This window comes from Lethenteron reissneri, chromosome 4 (genome assembly GCF_015708825.2).
Source record: "Lethenteron reissneri isolate LAM-NWPU_2019-01 chromosome 4, ASM1570882v1, whole genome shotgun sequence".
NCBI classification, from domain to species: domain Eukaryota; kingdom Metazoa; phylum Chordata; class Hyperoartia; order Petromyzontiformes; family Petromyzontidae; genus Lethenteron; species Lethenteron reissneri.
In genome coordinates this window covers 3,896,597-3,915,217 of record NC_083782.1, presented here as the reverse complement: position 1 = coordinate 3,915,217, position 18,621 = coordinate 3,896,597, and the positions used below count along the sequence as shown (strand labels likewise).

Below are 18,621 nucleotides of genomic sequence, written 5' to 3'. Positions count from 1 at the left end.
ACCACCACCCACCACCACCCACCACCCACCACCCACCACCACCCACCACCACCACCCACCACCACCACGACCCACTACCCACCACCACCCACCACCACAACGCCACCACCACCACCCACCACCCACCACCACCCACCACCACCACCTACCACCCACCACCACAACGCCACCACCACCATCCACCCACCACCACCCACCACCACCTTCCCGGAGAGTCGGGCAGAGGTATTGGGGACGAATGAGTGGCGTCTATTCGGAGTGTGAGCTCAGAAACACTCGTGCCCCCCCGCGTGTTACGTAACGCGTTCCACCAGCGTTTGCCTTCGGAAGTCTTTAATGACACGAACGGAAGTCGCGACCCACACGCAATGCTCTTCACGAACATTAGAAGCACACTACATAAACACTTCATACACAAACGACATACACATTACATACACACAACATACTCACACATGACATACGTACGACATTCACATTGCGCCCTGTGGTTCACAAATCGCCCTGTGTTTGAGAATGCTCTCCAGGCTAGCCGTTCTATGCAGTCCCCGTAAACCCTCAATTCCCACGTGACGTGCCACCGCTTGGCTGCTGCTGCTGCTGCATGGAGGCAATGTAGAACTTCTTTCGCAACGTACGTAGCCAGCCGTGCTAATCGGAGGTGCTGCTGCTGCTGCCGCTGCCTTTCCGCTCCTCTATGGCTCGTCGTCCTCTCTCTGGAGGAGAGCGAGCGAATAAGGGGCCGTCCATAAATGACGTCACGCGAGTTTGTACGATTTTTGACCCCCCCCCTCGTCACACGGCGTCACAAAGTCAGACCCCCCCCTCAAATATGACGTCACAAAGCTCTGCCCCCCCCCCCAAATAAATAAAACATGCTTCAAATCGCTTTAAACTATTGTCATTGTAGTGCGTATTTAATGTGCCGCTGCACTCTGATGTTGTAGGAGAAAACATTTATTGTAAAGTCTATTTAATTAAGTAGAACGTGTTGTCTATATTTATTTAAAGTTGCGCATTTTGATGTGACGTCACATTTCTCAACCCCTCCCCCCCTCGCCACACATCGTCACAAATGTCTGATCCCGCCCCCCCCCTAGGTGCGTGACGTCATTTATGGACGGCCCCTAACCGTCCGGCGAGCGACGTGTTACAGACTTGTAATCATTCAAGGCACGCCTCAATCAGCGCGACCCCCCGTAGAACATCGATTCGTTAAAGCGCTCTTTGTCCCGGATATTTTTTTTTTTACAAATTAAAAAATATATATACATAATCAACGTTTTTGGGTTTAGATCGCGTTATTTATAAATGTGTCGTAACCCTCCACCACCCGACACGGCCAATCAGTAAAAAAGTGTCACGTTGACAAAAGACAAATAGTTCACTGCTTTAGCCCATCGGTGTGTTGAAGCGCGAAACCACAACATTTACAATTTGAGTAGTACTGTGACGTTTCGCTGGTAATTGCATCCAGCATCATCGGGCAATTCGCCAGAATGGTGAGGCTCTGTTGTGTCTCCCGTTCTTGGTCGCGAAAGCCTACGTGTTAAAAATATATATACATTTATTACCATACTCTTTGGTTCTTTCGGTAAAGTCACGTCAGTAGAAATAAAATAAAATAAATCACTACCAGACATTTATTACCGGTGAGAACACGTGGTGGTACTGGACAAGGAAATGTTCCCGCCCACGTAATTTGCTCAGCCAATGAGAACGACGCACGCTCTCAGCCAATCAGACCCCACCAACCCATTATTCACTCAGCCAATGAGAACGACGCACGCTCTCAGCCAATCAGACCCCACCCCCATCATCCGCTCAGCCAATTAAAACGACGCACGCTCTCAGCCAACCAGACCCCACCAACCCATTATTCACTCAGCCAATGAGAACGACGCACTCTCTCAGCCAATCAGACCCCACCCCCCATCATTCGCTCAGCCAATGAGAACGACGCCTCTTTCCAGCCAAAGAGACCCCGCCCACTACAATTCAGTCACCACGAATCGTGGTGACAAGTCAATTAAATATTGATGTAAAGCTTTCGTGACTGCAGGATCCCATTCTCTTTGGTTCTTTCGGTAAAGTCACGTAGGTAGAATTAAAATAAGACAAATTAAACATTTTCCCAAGTTTTCTTTTATTTCTACCTGCGTGACTGTACCGAAAGAACCAAAGAAGTCGATTAAAATTGATTTCTTTCGCCAGGCGAGAAATCACGCGGACATTTAGACCGCGAGGGCCTCGCCAACACCACCACCACCACGGAGCCTGATCTCTGAGAATGACGCAGATTGGGAGCGCGCCAGCCCCTCCAACCTCCTCTACCACCGCTGCCTTTGAGTACAGTACATAACACAGTACATAGTATGAGTACAGTACATTGTATGATGTTATAATACATTATTGACAATTTATTTTTTATTAAACTAAACTTTTTATTTTAACCACACGGCGTTACAAAAAGTCAGACCCCCCAAATATGACGTCACAAAGCTCTGCCCCCCCCCCTCAAATAAAATATGCCTCAAATCGCTTTAAACTATTGTCATTGTAGTGCGTATTTAATGTGGCGCTGCACTCTGATGTAAAATAAAACATTTATTAAAAAGTCTAATTAAGTAGAACGTGTTGACTATTTTAATTAAAAGTTGCGAATTTTGATGTGACGTCACATTTTTCAAACGTGTTTAAAAAAAGTATTTTTTTATATTACTTATTTGATTTGTTTTCTTAACGAAATGTTTATCGCCTGCATTATTAGAGCCATTAACGATACCCCAACGAAGGCCTCATATATTGCTTGTAGGAAATAAATTACTCGGTGGGGAACGCATCCCCATATATACAATGGTATAATGACCCCTTTTTGCGCCGATTCGATTTTTTTTCTGCTTGCGCTTAGTCACATAAAGATGTTTTCTTGTTCATGTTTTTGTTTTTTGTTTGTTGCGGTTGCACCCGATTTAAGAGCCGAATGGCTCACAGGGCTATAGCTAATAAATGAAAACTTCAAACGAAATGAAAACTTCAAGATTAGCGCCGCTCGCTAAAACGTACCTTGAGCGCTAAGCATGGTCTTGCCTGTATTGTGGTCACTTGTGAAGAAGCCTTTAGCTCTCACTGGCCGACAGCATAGCCAAGTGGTCTCTCTCACCGTTGCATGCTGGCGTTTGACAACATTGTCATTAGGTGGCAATGTTCAGCCGATGGTTTTTGTTGTTGCAGAAAACAACTTAGAAATGTATGCAGATTTCACAAAGGGCTTTGCAAACTCTCAAATGCCCCGATGGGGGAGACGTTCGGCTGGAGACGGAGCGATGAGACCGATGACCGAACTTTGCACAAACGCGAACATGGGGGAGAAAATGGGGGCCCGATATCTCAGTGGGTAAAACAATGAAATCCACGCTCGGGTCATAAAATCGTATTATTTAAGACATGTGGTGGTCCACGATACACAACACTACACATTTACGAAGCGTTTCATTGCCCTGTGGTCTGCAATGCAATGCGGTACAGTACTGTGGCGTTAGTGGTGAGAAGTAGTGGTGACCGCAAGAAGGGACCTGGGAGCGATTCCTGATTCTGATCCATTTCTGCGTGCACTTTGTATGTTTTATTCCTGTTCTGCGAGTGTGTGTGGAGTTCATGTTTTCTGGGTTCTTCGGTTTTCTGCCACAGCACGCCGTGGTGCTACAGCGGCACGCACGTTGCCCGAGCGTCTTCCGAGCACGCGCCGATCGAGAAGTGCTCATCGTCCCAGCAAGCGTCGCGTCCCCTGTAAGTCGCGGTGGCTAGGAGATGTTAACTCCCTCGACAGGTATGTAGGAGGTCGTGGGTTCGATCCCGACCCTGACGCCTGCTGTATATTTGGAGTTTGTGTCTCTCTGTCTCTACCCACGGTCACGTGGATTTTTTCCGCCGGTTATTCTCTCCCACATTTACAATCAGCATCACGCGTAATAATAGGTTTTTTACCCTTTTTTCTGGCAACAAAACTGACACCTTTTTTGAAGGAATCATGTTTGCATTAACCACAATACCTGCGGTCAAAATGCAAAAAAAACCACAACTCTGATAATGTATGCATTGTCCTTGAAATTGATTGGTCCAAACCCGAGACAGCTTTTCTTAGAGCCCAGTCTCACATGGTGTTGGACCAGATGACGCCAAAAGGCGCACAACTCAAGAAACAATGCACCATCAGAGTATGAGTGCTCGGGGTAAGAAAAAAGGGTAAAACACCTATTATTATATTTTGCTACTGGCAAAGGAGGCCTTATGATGTTAAAGCATCACGCGTTTGATTAGGCTGCTCGAAATGTCCTCGTGATGACGCGAGGACATGGCCAGGTCACTTCTGAAAAAAAGAGCTACATAGCTCAGTGGGGCGTTCACCTGGTAAAATAAGTACAAAAATGAAAACAGTTTGGAGTCTTGGCCGCCGTGATGGTGATCACCTGCTCATCATTTCACCGGCTCGATGGCCTCGCTTCCCGGCATCTCCCCGCTCGCTCGCCGACAGCGTGCAGCCGATGAAAGGGCGGCGATCTGAGATTTGGGTTCTCCGTAGAGTAATAACAATGACGACGATGAAAATGATATCTAATGCGCGCACGTTTTTGCTAAGGGAAATCGAGAACTCGGGAAGGCGTGAGGCAGTTGAGAGTCACTCAGTTGCTCTGTCCAGGAGTTGGTGAAATTGCAGGTACACCACTCACCCATCCACTCACTCACACACCCATGGCCATTCACTCACCCACTCACTAATCTACCTACTAACTTACCTACCCATTTATTCACCTATTCATCCACTCACTCGCTCACTCACTCACTCACCCATTCACACACACCCCTTACTTATTCACCCACCCATATATTCACTCACTCATCTACCCACTAACTCACCGACCCATTTATTCACCTACTCATTCACCCATCCACTCACTCGCTCACTCACTCGCTCACTCACCCATGGCCATTCACTCACCCACTCACTAATCTACCCACTAACTCACCTACCCATTTATTCACCTACTCATTCACCCATCCACTCATCACCCCCCCCCCCCGTCCTCACGCGACGCTCGCGCTCGGCCGCCACGGCCCGGCGGGTGAGCTGGCCCCCCCGCCGCCCACGGGGCTCGCGGAGTCGCTGTACGATCGGCTGTACATGGCTCCGGACCTCCGCCCCCTCGGCCCGCGTCCCCCGTCGTCGCCGGCGCTGCTGCCCCCGGCGCCATCTCCGCCGACCGCGGCGCCTCCGGCCCCTTCCTCGCCGGCGCCGTCGTCCCAGCAGCGGCACCAGCGCCGCCACCAGCGCCGTCGCCGGTGCCGCCAGCGCCGGCCGATCAGCGGCGTCGCCTCGAGCAGCCGCAGCAGGGCCCGGCGCAGCTCGCGGCTGCCCAGAGCGCACACCGCGGGGTTGAGCGCCGACTGCAGCAGCGCCGGCAGCAGGAACCAGCGCTCCTTGAGCAGCAGCGGGCAGCGCTGGGCGCTGCCGCACGCCGCGTCCATCACGAAGAGCACGAAGAGCGGCGCCCAGCACGCCGTGAAGACGCACAGCACCGCCGAGACGGTGCGCAGCAGGGACAGCGAGCGCAGGCCCGACGAGCGGCGCTGACGCTGCTGCTGCTGCTGCAGGTGCTGCTGCTGCTGGTGGTGCTGCTGTTGCTGCTGCTGTTGCTGCTGCTGTTGCTGCTGCTGGTGGTGGTGCTGCTGCTGGTCCTGTTGCTGCTGCTGCAGGTGCTGCTGTTGCTGCTGCTGGTGCTGCTGTTGGTCCTGTTGCTGCTGCTGGTCCTGTTGCTGCTGCTGGTGCTGTTGCTGCTGCTGTTGCTGCTGCTGCTCTTGCTGCAGCTGTTGCTTCTGGTGCTGCTGCAGGTGCTGCTGGTGCTGTTGCAGGCGCTGCTGATGCTGCTGCAGGCGCTGCTGGTGCTGCTGCTGCAGGTGTTGATGGTGCTGAGGAGCCGGAGGAGATGGCGGCGCAGGTGGAGAAATGGTGGAGAAGTCGCCAGCCGCTGGTTGAGGAGGTGGCGATGGTTGTGGTGTCGTCGTCCGGACTGCGAGTGCGCGCGGTGTATCCTCAGCATATCGCAGGAGTTTTGTGGTGCCCTCCCGTGCTGTCCTACAACGTCTGGAGCCACGACCACCACCACGAGCAGCACCATCCCCAGCACGACCATCACCACCAGCAGCACTACAACCACCAGCACGACCAACACCACCAGCGGCACCATCCCCAACACGACCATCACCACCACCACCACCAGCACTACAACCACCAGCACGACCACCACCACCAGCACGACCATCACCACCAGCACTACATCCACCAGCACGACCAACAACACCAGCGGCACCATCCCCAACACGACCATCACCACTACCACCAGCACTACAACCACCAGCACGACCGCCACCACCAGCTGCACCATTCCCAACACGACCATCACCACTACCAGCACCACATCCACCAGCATGACCATCACCACCACCAGCACCACATCCACCAGCACGAACAACACCACCAGCGGCACCACCTCCAGCACGACCACCACCAGCGGCATAACGACCACCAGCATCGGCATAGCAACCACCACCACCACTTGCCCAACCTCCAGCACGGCCAACACCAGCACCACGACCACACGTAGCAGCATAGCCACCAGCACCACGACCACACGTAGCAGCATAACCACCAGCACCAGCAGTAGCAGCATAACGACCACCAGCACGACCACAACCGCCACCGCCAGCACCACCAACACGACCACCACCAACACCACCACTATCACGAGCAGCACGACCACCACCGACACCACCACTATTACTAGCAGCACGACCATCACCACTATCACTAGCAGCGCGACCACAACCAACGCCAGCACGACCACCACCGACACCACCATGACCACCACCACCACCACTTTCACTAGCAGCACGACCACTAACACCAGCACGACCACCACCGACACCACCGCTGTCACTAGCAGCATGATCATCATGATCATGATCATCAGCAGCAGATTTGGCAGCAGCAGGAGTCGTAGACGACGACGCGGCGACGTCGCTGCATTTCCGCCAGCGCCTGAGCTCGGGCTGCTCCTTTAGCGAAGCGTTCCGGACGCGACAGAGCGGCGGAGGAAGAGGAGCAGCAGCAGCAGCAGCAGTCGGTGCCGGCAAAGGAGCTTGGTGGTGGTGATGTCCCCCGGGGGAAGGAGCCCCTGGGCCGCTCACCCCGTTGGCGGCACCCCAGCGCCTCCCAGACAACCTCTCGGCGTCGCAGCTCCTCGTGGAGGCGCGGGCGCTGCCCTCCCTCATCAACAACATCCCCCGCCAGTGCTCCACCCCCCCTCCCCCTACCTCCCTCACCGCCGCGACCACCACCGCCACCGCCGCTCCTCCGATACCTCCTCGTCCGCTGCCGCCGCCTCGTCCACCGCCGCCGCGGCCGTCGCTTGCCAGTTCCGACCTGGGGTGGAGCTCTCTCCTGGTGGCGCGTCGCGCCAGGCGGGCCCTCACCCTGCAGTAGATGCGCGCGTACAGCCCCGCGATGGCCACGAGCGCCGCGGTGAGCAGCGAGCCGCAGAACAGCAGGTAGGAGCGCGCGTGCAGGGGCAGCACGGCGGAGCACGTGGGCAGCGCTCCCAGGCAGTTCCAGCCCATCGAGGGCAGCGCGCCGAGCAGCAGCGCCAGGGCCCAGCACGCCGCCGGGGCCAGGAGCGACGCGGGCCCGCCAGCGGCCTTGCCGCCGGAGGCCGCGGGCGGCAAGGACGAGGGCCTGAGGCGCGCCATGGTGACGTGGCGCTCGAGCGCGACGGCGAGCAGCGTGAAGACGGAGGCCGCCAGCGCCACCAGGACGCTGCCCTCGCGCGCGAACCACAGCGCCGGCGTGAGGCCCCGCGGGGTCGCGCCGCCCGACAGGAGCACGTTGGCGCAGAAGGTGGCGCCGGCGAGCAGGTCGCAGAGGGCGAGGTTGGCGAGGAGGGCGAAGGCCGGCGTGTGCAGGCGGCGGCGCGACGCGATCGACGCCAGCACCAGCGAGTTGGCGGCGACCACGAGGCCGCAGACGGCGAGCAGCAGGGCCCCCGCCGCGCCGAGGCCCCGTGAGGAAGCCGGCCGGCTCAGCTTGCCCGTGTAGTTGTAGTGCACGCGCACCAGGCCCGCATCCCAGTAGGGGCCCGCGTCCGCCATTTTGTTGAGTCTGCGCGGGATAAGGGTGGAGGAGGAGGGGGGGGTTATGGGAAGTTGCCGTCATTGCTGTGATTTCACGGTGGCAGTGGTGGTGGTGTCGGTGGTAGTGGTGGCGGTGGTGGTGTCAGTGTCTGGCAAAAAGCAACCCCATATCTCCTCGGTGGTCCTGGACAGTAGCGCTGTGGTGGATGTGAGCAATGCCATGGAGGAAAGGCCAGTTCGAATCGGCTATAGCCCTCATGGTGCTTATAGCCACCGTAGCGGGCCAAATGGGCGCTCTGGATGGGCACAAAGGGCTGGTAACCCTCCACCTTCAAGTTAACTACCTCTAAACTACGTGGAAAAATGTACTAAGCTTGTGCCGGTGGCACCGGGGGGACAGGCTTCTATGACGTCTCCTGGAGAAACCCCATTGGGCGGAGCCAGGAGACTGAATCCCTACCCTCAGAGCTCCTTCAGAAATGATAAAATGCCACTGTGAGTGGCTACGTGGAATGTTAGAATGCTTACTGCAGAGGAGAGGCTGCCACTCCTTTGTCGGGAGCTGGACTGGTACTGTCTGGATCTCTGCAGGATCCAGGGGGTCTGGTGGACTGATGAGGATTGGTGGTGGTGGTTACTTATGGCCCCAGGAATGCAGGCAAGGCCGATGAGTTAGATGCCTTCTATGACCTGTCACAGGTGCTAGCTAAAGTGGCCCCTCGGGAGAGAGTTATCCTGTTGGGTGACTTTAATTCCCAAGTGGGTCATGATGTTGGCACCTGGACTTGAGTGATTGGAAGGCATGGAGCAGATCAGCTCAATAACAAGGGTAGGATGCTGCTATACTTCTGTGCAACCTATGGGCTTGTAATCACCAACACGCTGTTCCATCATTGGCGCATTTACACAACATCATGGATGCACGCCGGGTCCAAGTAAGAACATCTGCTGGACTATGTAGTGATGGAACAGCAGATGCGGGCCCATGTCTTTGACAGCAGGACCTACCATGGAGCTGATTTGCCCACTGACCATCGGCTTGTTATCTGTAAGATGCCATTCTGTACCGTCCATTCTTCCACTTCAGTGGTGGGTGTCAATATAGGACCCCAATCAAATCCACAGTGGCATTTTCTCAGCTGATGAAAGTTTCAATAGAGAATTGCATTGCCACTTGCAGCTTGTGTTGGCATTATACCCCCCTCCCCCTGATGCCAAGGATAAATGGGCAAGGTTTAGGATTGTGGCTCATGCAGCTCCAATGGCTGCTTTGGGTACATGGTCCAGACCTCCCCAGATATCCTGGCTGATGGAGGAGGTGTTCAGGCTGGCTGAGAAAAAGCGACAGGCCCACTCATCGTTTACAGCATCGCACGTCAGAGAATGAGGAGGCTTACCGCAGCCTTCGCTCAGAGGTTCGGAGATCCTTGCAGCACTGCAAGGATTAGTGGTGGTCGCGGGTTACTGAGGAGATGGAGTCTTCCTCAGTAGCCCGCGATCGCAAATCTTTAACACCAACAAAAAGTAACTTGCAGGGCCACACATATCACCATCCTTATTGGAATTAAGTGTGAGCCGATCTCCAACTCTCAGGAACAGATTTGTAGATTTGCTGAGCATTTCTGTGAGATCTTGGAGGAGGGGAAATCCCTCAGCCTGGAAAACATCATGGGTCGCGGATGACCCTGCTGAGGCTGCCATGCCTCAAATATTTGAAAAAGTTGTCACCCCCCGTGAGTGGCTGGCTGAAGTACCATCTGTTGAGGAAGTACAGAAGGCGATCCAGTCTTAGACCAGGAAAAGCGCTGGGCAGAGATGACCTCTAAACAAAATGCTGAGGGAGGGTGGAATTTGTGTGCAGACTGCCCGATACGATATCATAGCGGTCTGGACCACTGGATGGGTTCCGCAAGATTGGGAGGATACCCTGGTGACTGTAACAACTACAGGACAGGGGCATCTCCCTCAGTGTGCCGGGAAAGGTCCTGGCAAGATTTTTCAGCATCGCCTTGCCAGGCATGCTGAGAAGAGGCTTGCGGAGCCCCAATGTGGTTTCGACCAGGGCAAATGGTGGTTGTTGTTGTCGGTGGTGGTGGTGATGTTGGTGGTGGTCATGTCGGTGCTGGCGGTGGTGGCGACGGTGGTGGTGCGGGTTTGTGGTGTTAGTGGTGATGTCGAAGGTTGCAGTGGTGGTGTTCGTGGTTGCAGCTCATGGTGGGGGTGATTTTGACATTTGTGGTGATATTGGTGGTATATTTGGAAGCTTGCTTGCGTTGACAGTGTGGTCGTTTCCTGAAACTTGCTCATATATTTAAAATTTTCATCTCTCATCTCACCACTCCACTATCTCCTGTTTACATCTCTCATCTCACCACTCCACTATCTCCTGTTTACATCTCATCTCACCACTCCACTATCTCCTGTTTACATCTCTCTCATCTCACTACTCCACTATCTCCTGTTTACATCTCTCATCTCACTACTTCACTATCTCTTGTTTACATCTCTCATCTCACCACTCCACTATCTCCTGTTTACATCTCTCATCTCACCACTCCACTATCTCCTGTTTACATCCCTCATCTCACCACTCCACTATCTCCTGTTTACATCTCTCATCTCACCACTCCACTATCTCCTGTTTACATCTCCCCCATCTCACCACTCCACTATCTCCTGTTTACATCTCTCATCTTACCACTCCACTATCTCCTGTTTACATCTCTCATCTCACTACTCCACTATCTCCTGTTTACATCTCTCTCATCTCACCACTCCACTATCTCCTGTTTACATCTTCCTCGTCTCACCACTCCACTATCTCCTGTTTACATCTCTCTCATCTCACCACTCCACTATCTCCTGTTTACATCTCTCATCTCACCACTCCACTATCTCCTGTTTACATCCCTCATCTCACCACTCCACTATCTCCTGTTTACATCTCTCATCTCACCACTCCACTATCTCCTGTTTACATCCCTCATCTCACCACTCCACTATCTCCTGTTTACATCTCTCATCTCACCACTCCACTATCTCCTGTTTACATCCCTCATCTCACCACTCCACTATCTCCTGTTTACATCCCTCATCTCACCACTCCACTATCTCCTGTTTACATCTCTCATCTCACCACTCCACTATCTCCTGTTTACATCTCTCTCATCTCACCACTTCACTATCTCCTGTTTACATCTCTCATCTCACCACTCCACTATCTCCTGTTTACATCTTCCTCGTCTCACCACTCCACTATCTTCTGTTTACATCTATCATCTCACTACTCCACTATCTCCTGTTGACATCTCCATCATCTCACCACTCCACTATCTCCTGTGTACATCTCCCCCATCTCACCACTCCACTATCTCCTGTTTACATCTCTCATCTCACCACTCCACTATCTCCTGTTTACATCTCCCATCTCACCACTCCACTATCTCCTGTTTACATCTCTCATATCACCACTCCACTATCTCCTGTTTAAATCTCTCCCATCTCACCACTCCACTATCTCCTGTTTACATCTCTCATCTCACCACTCCACTATCTCCTGTTTATATCTCCCATCTCACCACTCCACTATCTCCTGTTTACATCTCATCTCACCACTCCACTATCTCCTGTTTACATCTCTCTCATCTCACCACTCCACTATCTCCTGTTTACATCTCTCATCTCACCACTCCACTATCTCCTGTTTACATCTCTCATCTCACCACTCCACTATCTCCTGTTTACATCTCCCATCTCACCGCTCCACTATCTCCTCTTTACATCTCCCATCTCACCACTCCACTATCTCCTGTTTACATCTCTCATCTCACCACTCCACTATCTCCTGTTTACATCTCTCTCATCTCACCACTCCACTATCTCCTGTTTACATCTCTCTCATCTCACCACTCCACTATCTCCTGTTTACATCTCTCTCATCTCACCACTCCACTATCTCCTGTTTACATCTTCCTCATCTCACTACTCCACTATCTCCTGTTTGCATCTCTCTCATCTCACCACTCCACTATCTCCTGTTCACATCTCTCTCATCTCATCACTCCACTATCTCCTGTTTACATCTCTCATCTCACCACTCCACTATCTCCTGTTTACATCTCTCATCTCACCACTCCACTATCTCTTGTTTACATCTCCCTAATCTCACCACTCCACTATCTCCTGTTTACATCCCTCATCTCACCACTCCACTATCTCCTGTTTACATCTCTCAACTCACCACTCCACTATCTCCTGTTTAGATCTCTCATCTCACCACTCCACTATCTCCTGTTTACATCTCTCTCATCTCACCACTCCACTATCTCCTGTTTACATCTCTCAACTCACCACTCCACTATCTCCTGTTTACATCTCCCATCTCACTACTCCACTATCTCCTGTTTACATCCCTCATCTCACCACTCCACTATCTCCTGTTTACATCTCTCATCTCACCACTCCACTATCTCCTGTTTACATCTCTCATCTCACCACTCCACTATCTCCTGTTTACATCTCCCATCTCACTACTCACTATCTCCTGTTTACATCTCTCATCTCACCACTCCACTATCTCCTGTTTACATCCCTCATCTCACCACTCCACTATCTCCTTTTTACATCTCTCATCTCACCACTCCACTATCTCCTGTTTACATCTCCCATCTCACCACTCCACTATCTCCTGTTTACATCTCTCATCTCACCACTCCACTATCTCCTGTTTACATCTCCCTAATCTCACCACTCCACTATCTCCTGTTTACATATCCCATCTCACCGCTCCACTATCTCCTGTTTACATCTCTCTCATCTCACCACTCCACTATCTCCTGTTTACATCTCTCATCTCACCACTCCACTATCTCCTGTTTAAATCTCTCATCTCACCACTCCACTATCTCCTGTTTACATCTCTCTCATCTCACCACTCCACTATCTCCTGTTTACATCTCTCATCTCACCACTCCACTATCTCCTGTTTACATCTCTCAACTCACCACTCCACTATCTCCTGTTTACATCTCTCATCTCACCACTCCACTATCTCTTGTCTACATCTCTCATCTCACCACTCCACTATCTCCTGTTTACATCTTTCATCTCACCACTCCACTATCTCCTGTTTACATCTTCATCATCTCACCACTCCACTATCTCCTGTTTACATCTCCCATCTCACCACTCCACTATCTCCTGTTTACATCTCTCTCATCTCACTACATCTCCTCTGCCCATCTCGCCAGGAATGTCGACATTTAAGTCCCCAGTGATTGACCACCACCACTGGGCATAGGGGACCCTTACAAAGATAAAGACGCCCCGTATAGTCCACATATACCGTCGGGGGCAGGTGCTCTTTGAGAACACCTATTAAGGCTCACACGGCGCCACACGACCACGCCCGGCCGCCTTTGTCTCCCCAATTTTCACACACCGCACCTCGGACAGTCCCAGAACCGGTTCGGACAATTGTCCGGAATGTTGACCGTGTGCGGGAATCAAACTCGAGTGACCGGGCGACTTAATCTCGCAAATATCGTTGCCCGGTGCAGAACCCACGTACGCACTCAATGCGGTAAGTCCTTGTTTAACGCGGGAGTGCAGTGGATGCATTCCTGAAAAAATTGCGCGTGCAGAGAAAAAAAACTGCATTAAGCGAAAAAAATTTCGCTCCGAATAATGTAACAATGAAGTCTGGTGAGATACGACGTAGTGCTACTACTTGTACACACGCACGCACACGCCGTGAGAGGGTAAGCCGCCCTGTTACCGTATCATTCCGCGTTGCTCTACTCGTAGTGCTCAGCGCAGCTCAAGAAAGTAGTTCCTTGTCGATGGCTCAGACACCGCGTAGTGACGGGGCACGCGTTACGCGTTGTAACGGCGTGCGTTGTGCGAAGTAGTTCTCTCGTGGGAGAACCGCATTACAGCGGAAACGCATCGTACTTTTATTTTTTTTGGGTAAAGTCACGTAGGTAAAAAAATCAAATTAAAATGAAAACAACTCAATTAAAGCACGACGTTTCGGAAGCAACGCAAGCCTCCGTCTTCAGGTGGAACCGCCACGGCAAAATTGCTGTAGTGATAAAGATAGCTGTTTAGAGAACCGTGATCATATAGGGTAAGAGGGGGGGAGGAGCCAAGGAGTCGGAGGGGGGGGGATTAGCTGATTAATAGTTAAGATAAGGGTAAGTGTAAGAGAAGTGACACATCATTGGGGAGCGGATATTAGGGAGGGTGAGTGTGGGGGCGGGGTGTGGGCTGGGAGGTGCGGCATGGAGTTCAAACTGAAGTTTTATGATGCAGGGGGCGGAAGTTGAGGTGGTTGATAAGAAAGATAAGTTAAGCTGATTAATGACATCCTTTGTTATGCTGTACGGGAGTAAATTAGAGTTGCTAGGGAGCTAAGCTTGCACGCTCGAAACAACGAGCGGCAAATTTCCAAGTGATGAGAGTAAGCAGGGCTTGGAGTCAAATGTCTTAGTGATGGTGGTGTGTCAAGCTGGGAGTAAAAGGCTGGGAATATGGGACATTCTGTCTACAGGAAGGCCACCCACACAGATTCTTATCTGAAGCATGATCCCCACCACCATCCCGCACAAAAGAATTCCCTCATCAAAACACTACACCATAGGGCCCACTGCATCTCTGACCAACACCACCTGGCCAGTGAATTAGAACATGTACACCTGGCCCTCAAGATTAATGGATACTCGGACCGTACTATCCGCCAAGCTGTTTCTCCTACCGTGGAGAAACAACCCCCTGAGACTTCGATCAAAATCATTACGTTGCCGTACACAGCAGGCGTTACCAAAAAGATTTCCAAAATTCTAAACAAACACAAGATCCAGGTACAATTCAGTACAGTACACAAAATCCGTGATCTGATCCCATCCGTAAAGGATGTCATTCCTGACTTACAGTACCCTGGTGTCTACAAACTGAGTTGCATCTGTGGTGGTTGTTATATCGGGGAAACGAAACGACATATTTCTGACCACATTCGCGAGCACAAGTCCGATTTGAAACACGGTAGGATGAATTCTTCGGCCGTAGCTGACGACTGTTACAACACTGCGGGTTCTCATGATATTGTTTTCTCCGATACCAAAGTACTCTGCAAGCCTCCTGGTTACTACCAAAGATTTGTCCATGAAGCCATCCAGATATACAAACATAGACATAACTTAAACCGAGAGGATGGATTCAAATTAAACAATCATTGCAAGGATGTCATTAACCAAGTTAAACTTTAGCAGCTAGTTTATATTCATATCCATATTCCCAGCCTTTTACTCCCAGCTTTACACACCACCATCACTAAGAAATTTGACTCCAAGCCCTGCTTATTCTCATCACTTGGAAATTTGCCGCTCGTTGTTTCGAGCGTGCAAGCTTAGCTCCCTAGCAACTCTAATTTACTCCTCTGCAGCATAACAAAGGATGCCATTAATCGGCTTAACTTCGCTTTCTTATCAACCAGCTCAACTCCCGCCCCCTGCATCATAAAGCTTCAGTTTGAACACCATGCCGCACCTCCCAGCCCACACCCCACCCCCACGCTCACCCTCCCTAATATCCGCACCCCAATGTTGTGTCTGCCCAGGCTACCTCACTTCTCTTACACTTACTCTTATCTTAACTATTAATTAGCTAATCCCCCCCCCCTTGACTCCTTGGCTCCTCCCCCCCTCTTACCCTATATGATCACGGTTCTCTAAACAGCTCTCTTTATCACTACAGCAATTTTTCTGTGGCGGTTCCACCTGAAGACGGAGGCTTGTGTTGCTTCCGAAACGTCGTGATTTAATTTAGTTGTTTTCATTTTAATTTATTTTATTTTTCACCTACGTGACTTTACCGAAAAAACAAAAAGTATGGATCCTTGTAATCACGAAAACTTCAAATCTAAAACGAAAACGCATTGCAGCGTGAACACCGCCACGCGTTTATAAGCGAACAATCACCGTAACAACCGTCAAATTGTCTATGGAACTGATCAGTGCGTTGTCGAAGGCTCCATTCTGTTTTATCTTTGTGAATGGAAAAGAAAACCGTGGCAATGTCTCCACCAGAGACGATGCGAGTTTCGCCAAGACGATGTTTCCCACCGTTTCATTTTCTCAAGGATGTGAAATAATATATTTTTTCGCGGAGTCTCCCGATCACTGTGGCACAGCAGAGCGAACATCAGAACAGCCTCCAGGAAACCCATCTTGGATTCGGGAAAGATGAAGGTCAAGGACAGGGGCTAGCGAGTGGCGATGCGGCCGCTGCTGCCGCTGTTAAAGCAGTGCCAACTGGGCGGCAAGGGCGTTGGATGAGAACAGCTGATGAGAGACAGAGAGACGAAACTCACGTGCAGAACCCTGGGAGCAAGAGGGCAGGTGGAAGGCAGAGGGGGGGAGATGGCCAGAGAGAGAGAGAGAGGGCAGCAGCAGGATAGGGACGACATCGCAAAGTTTCGGAGGCCGTGCCCGGCTAGGAGCGGCTGCTGGGGGAACGGAGGGAATGGAAGAAAATCCGGGAGGCTTTTGCCCATCAGTGGGAAGTTGCAGACTGTCAACAACAACAACAACGGGATCTGGGCATCAGTGGGAAGTTGCAGACTGTCAACAACAACAACAACGGGATCTGGGCATCAGTGAGAAGTTGCAGCCTGTCAACAACAACAACAACAACGGGATCTGGGCATCAGTGAGAAGTTGCAGACTGTCAACAACAACAACAACAACGGGATCTGGGCATCAGTGAGAAGTTGCAGACTGTCAACAACAACAACAACGAGATATGGCCATCAGTGGGGAGTTGCAGACTGTCAACAACAACAACAACAACGGGATCTGGCCATCAGTGAGAAGTTGCAGTCTGTCAACAACAACAACAACAAGATATGGCCATCAGTGAGAAGTTGCAGACTGTCAACAACAACAACAACGAGATATGGCCATCAGTGGGGAGTTGCAGCCTGTCAACAACAACAACAACGAGATATGGCCATCATTGGGGAGTTGCAGACTGTCAACAACAACAACAACAACGGGATCTGGCCATCAGTGAGAAGTTGCAGTCTGTCAACAACAACAACAACAAGATATGGCCATCAGTGAGAAGTTGCAGACTGTCAACAACAACAACAACGAGATATGGCCATCAGTGGGGAGTTGCAGCCTGTCAACAACAACAACAACGAGATATGGCCATCATTGGGGAGTTGCAGACTGTCAACAACAACAACAACGATATCTGGCCGTGAGAAAGTCTCCCGGATCAAACGAGCACAGCGGTGGGGTTGGGGAATTCATCTCCACCGACGGCCGTGAGCCAAGTGTGGAAATTCCACATTTCTATGGCAAGGGGTGATGGTGGTGGTGGGCTTACTTAGTCTCTCAGTAGCACCACCACCAACAACCTCAACACAACCAACTGACATGCGTCCGGACCGTTAGGTTCTTTCGGTAAAGTCACGTAGGTAAAATAATAAGAATGATAATAAAATAAAATAATAATTAATGAAAAGAACTAAATTAAAGTAGTTTTACTGGAGCAGTTACACCTGATGACGGAGGCTTGTGTTGCTTCCGAAACGTCGAGATTTAATGTAGTTATTTTCATTTATTCTTTTATTATTATTATTATTATTTTTTTACCTACGTGACTTTACCGAAAGAACCTAAGAGTATGAATCCTTGCAGTCACGAAAGCTTCAAATCGAGAATTGACATTCGTTCGGACCGCGAGACGCACCTTACCCGGGATCAAGGCGAGTTTCCGAGTGGGTGCCGAGCAAGCCCGACTGCCAGTGGCCTGGCAATCTTCATGGGCAAAAGCGTGCTGCGTGATGCCACCGCTGCCGCTGCTGCTGTTGCTGCGTCGGTGGTGAGTGAATGGTTGGTGGTGGTGGTGCAGAAGCACGAACAGCAACAAATTCCAACACGACACATTCGTCGTCAATGAGAAAAGGAAACAGGATTTCAAGAGAGACGACGCTTTGGGGCGAAAGGTCCCCGGTTCTGACTTGTGTTCAGCAAGATGCCTTTGCAGACACCGAACGGTTCGGACACTTGATGCGTGCGTAAAAGGGTGCTGTTTAGAAGGGCTTTGGGAATGGTTGGCGGAGTTGGTCGGTGGCGATAGTGTGTGTGACTCTGTGTGTGTGGGCGGGAGGGGAAGTGGGTGGAGAATGACAGAGCGAGAGAGCGGCAGTGTAGCGGTCAGCACGCGCTGCGCTACGAACCCTTTCACCCGAGTTTGAAATCCTGTTCACCGTCACCAACACCGGTGACGACGATCTGAACCGGTCCTGGACATTCCCCTAGGTCGACTCAGCCTTAAATGAGTACCTGATGCAATGCGTAATCATCATCATCACTGGGGGAGACAAAGGCGGCCGGGCGTGGTTCTGGCCACCGTCCACGTGCAAGCTTT

The 18,621-nt window shown here is 51.4% G+C and overlaps 1 protein-coding gene across 1 annotated transcript; it reads right to left on the bottom strand.

Annotated features, from left to right (window-relative positions):
• Positions 1–5,085: 5,085 nt before the first annotated feature.
• LOC133350681 (sphingosine 1-phosphate receptor 5-like) lies at positions 5,086–18,334 on the bottom strand. The gene is made up of 3 exons (XM_061565305.1): positions 17,946–18,334; positions 7,396–8,212; positions 5,086–5,649 (listed from the first exon to the last, which is right to left on the bottom strand). The coding sequence occupies exons 2-3, from the start codon at positions 8,200–8,202 to the stop codon at positions 5,086–5,088; spliced, it is 1,371 nt and encodes a 456-aa protein (XP_061421289.1). The 5' UTR covers positions 8,203–8,212; positions 17,946–18,334.
• Positions 18,335–18,621: the final 287 nt, after the last annotated feature.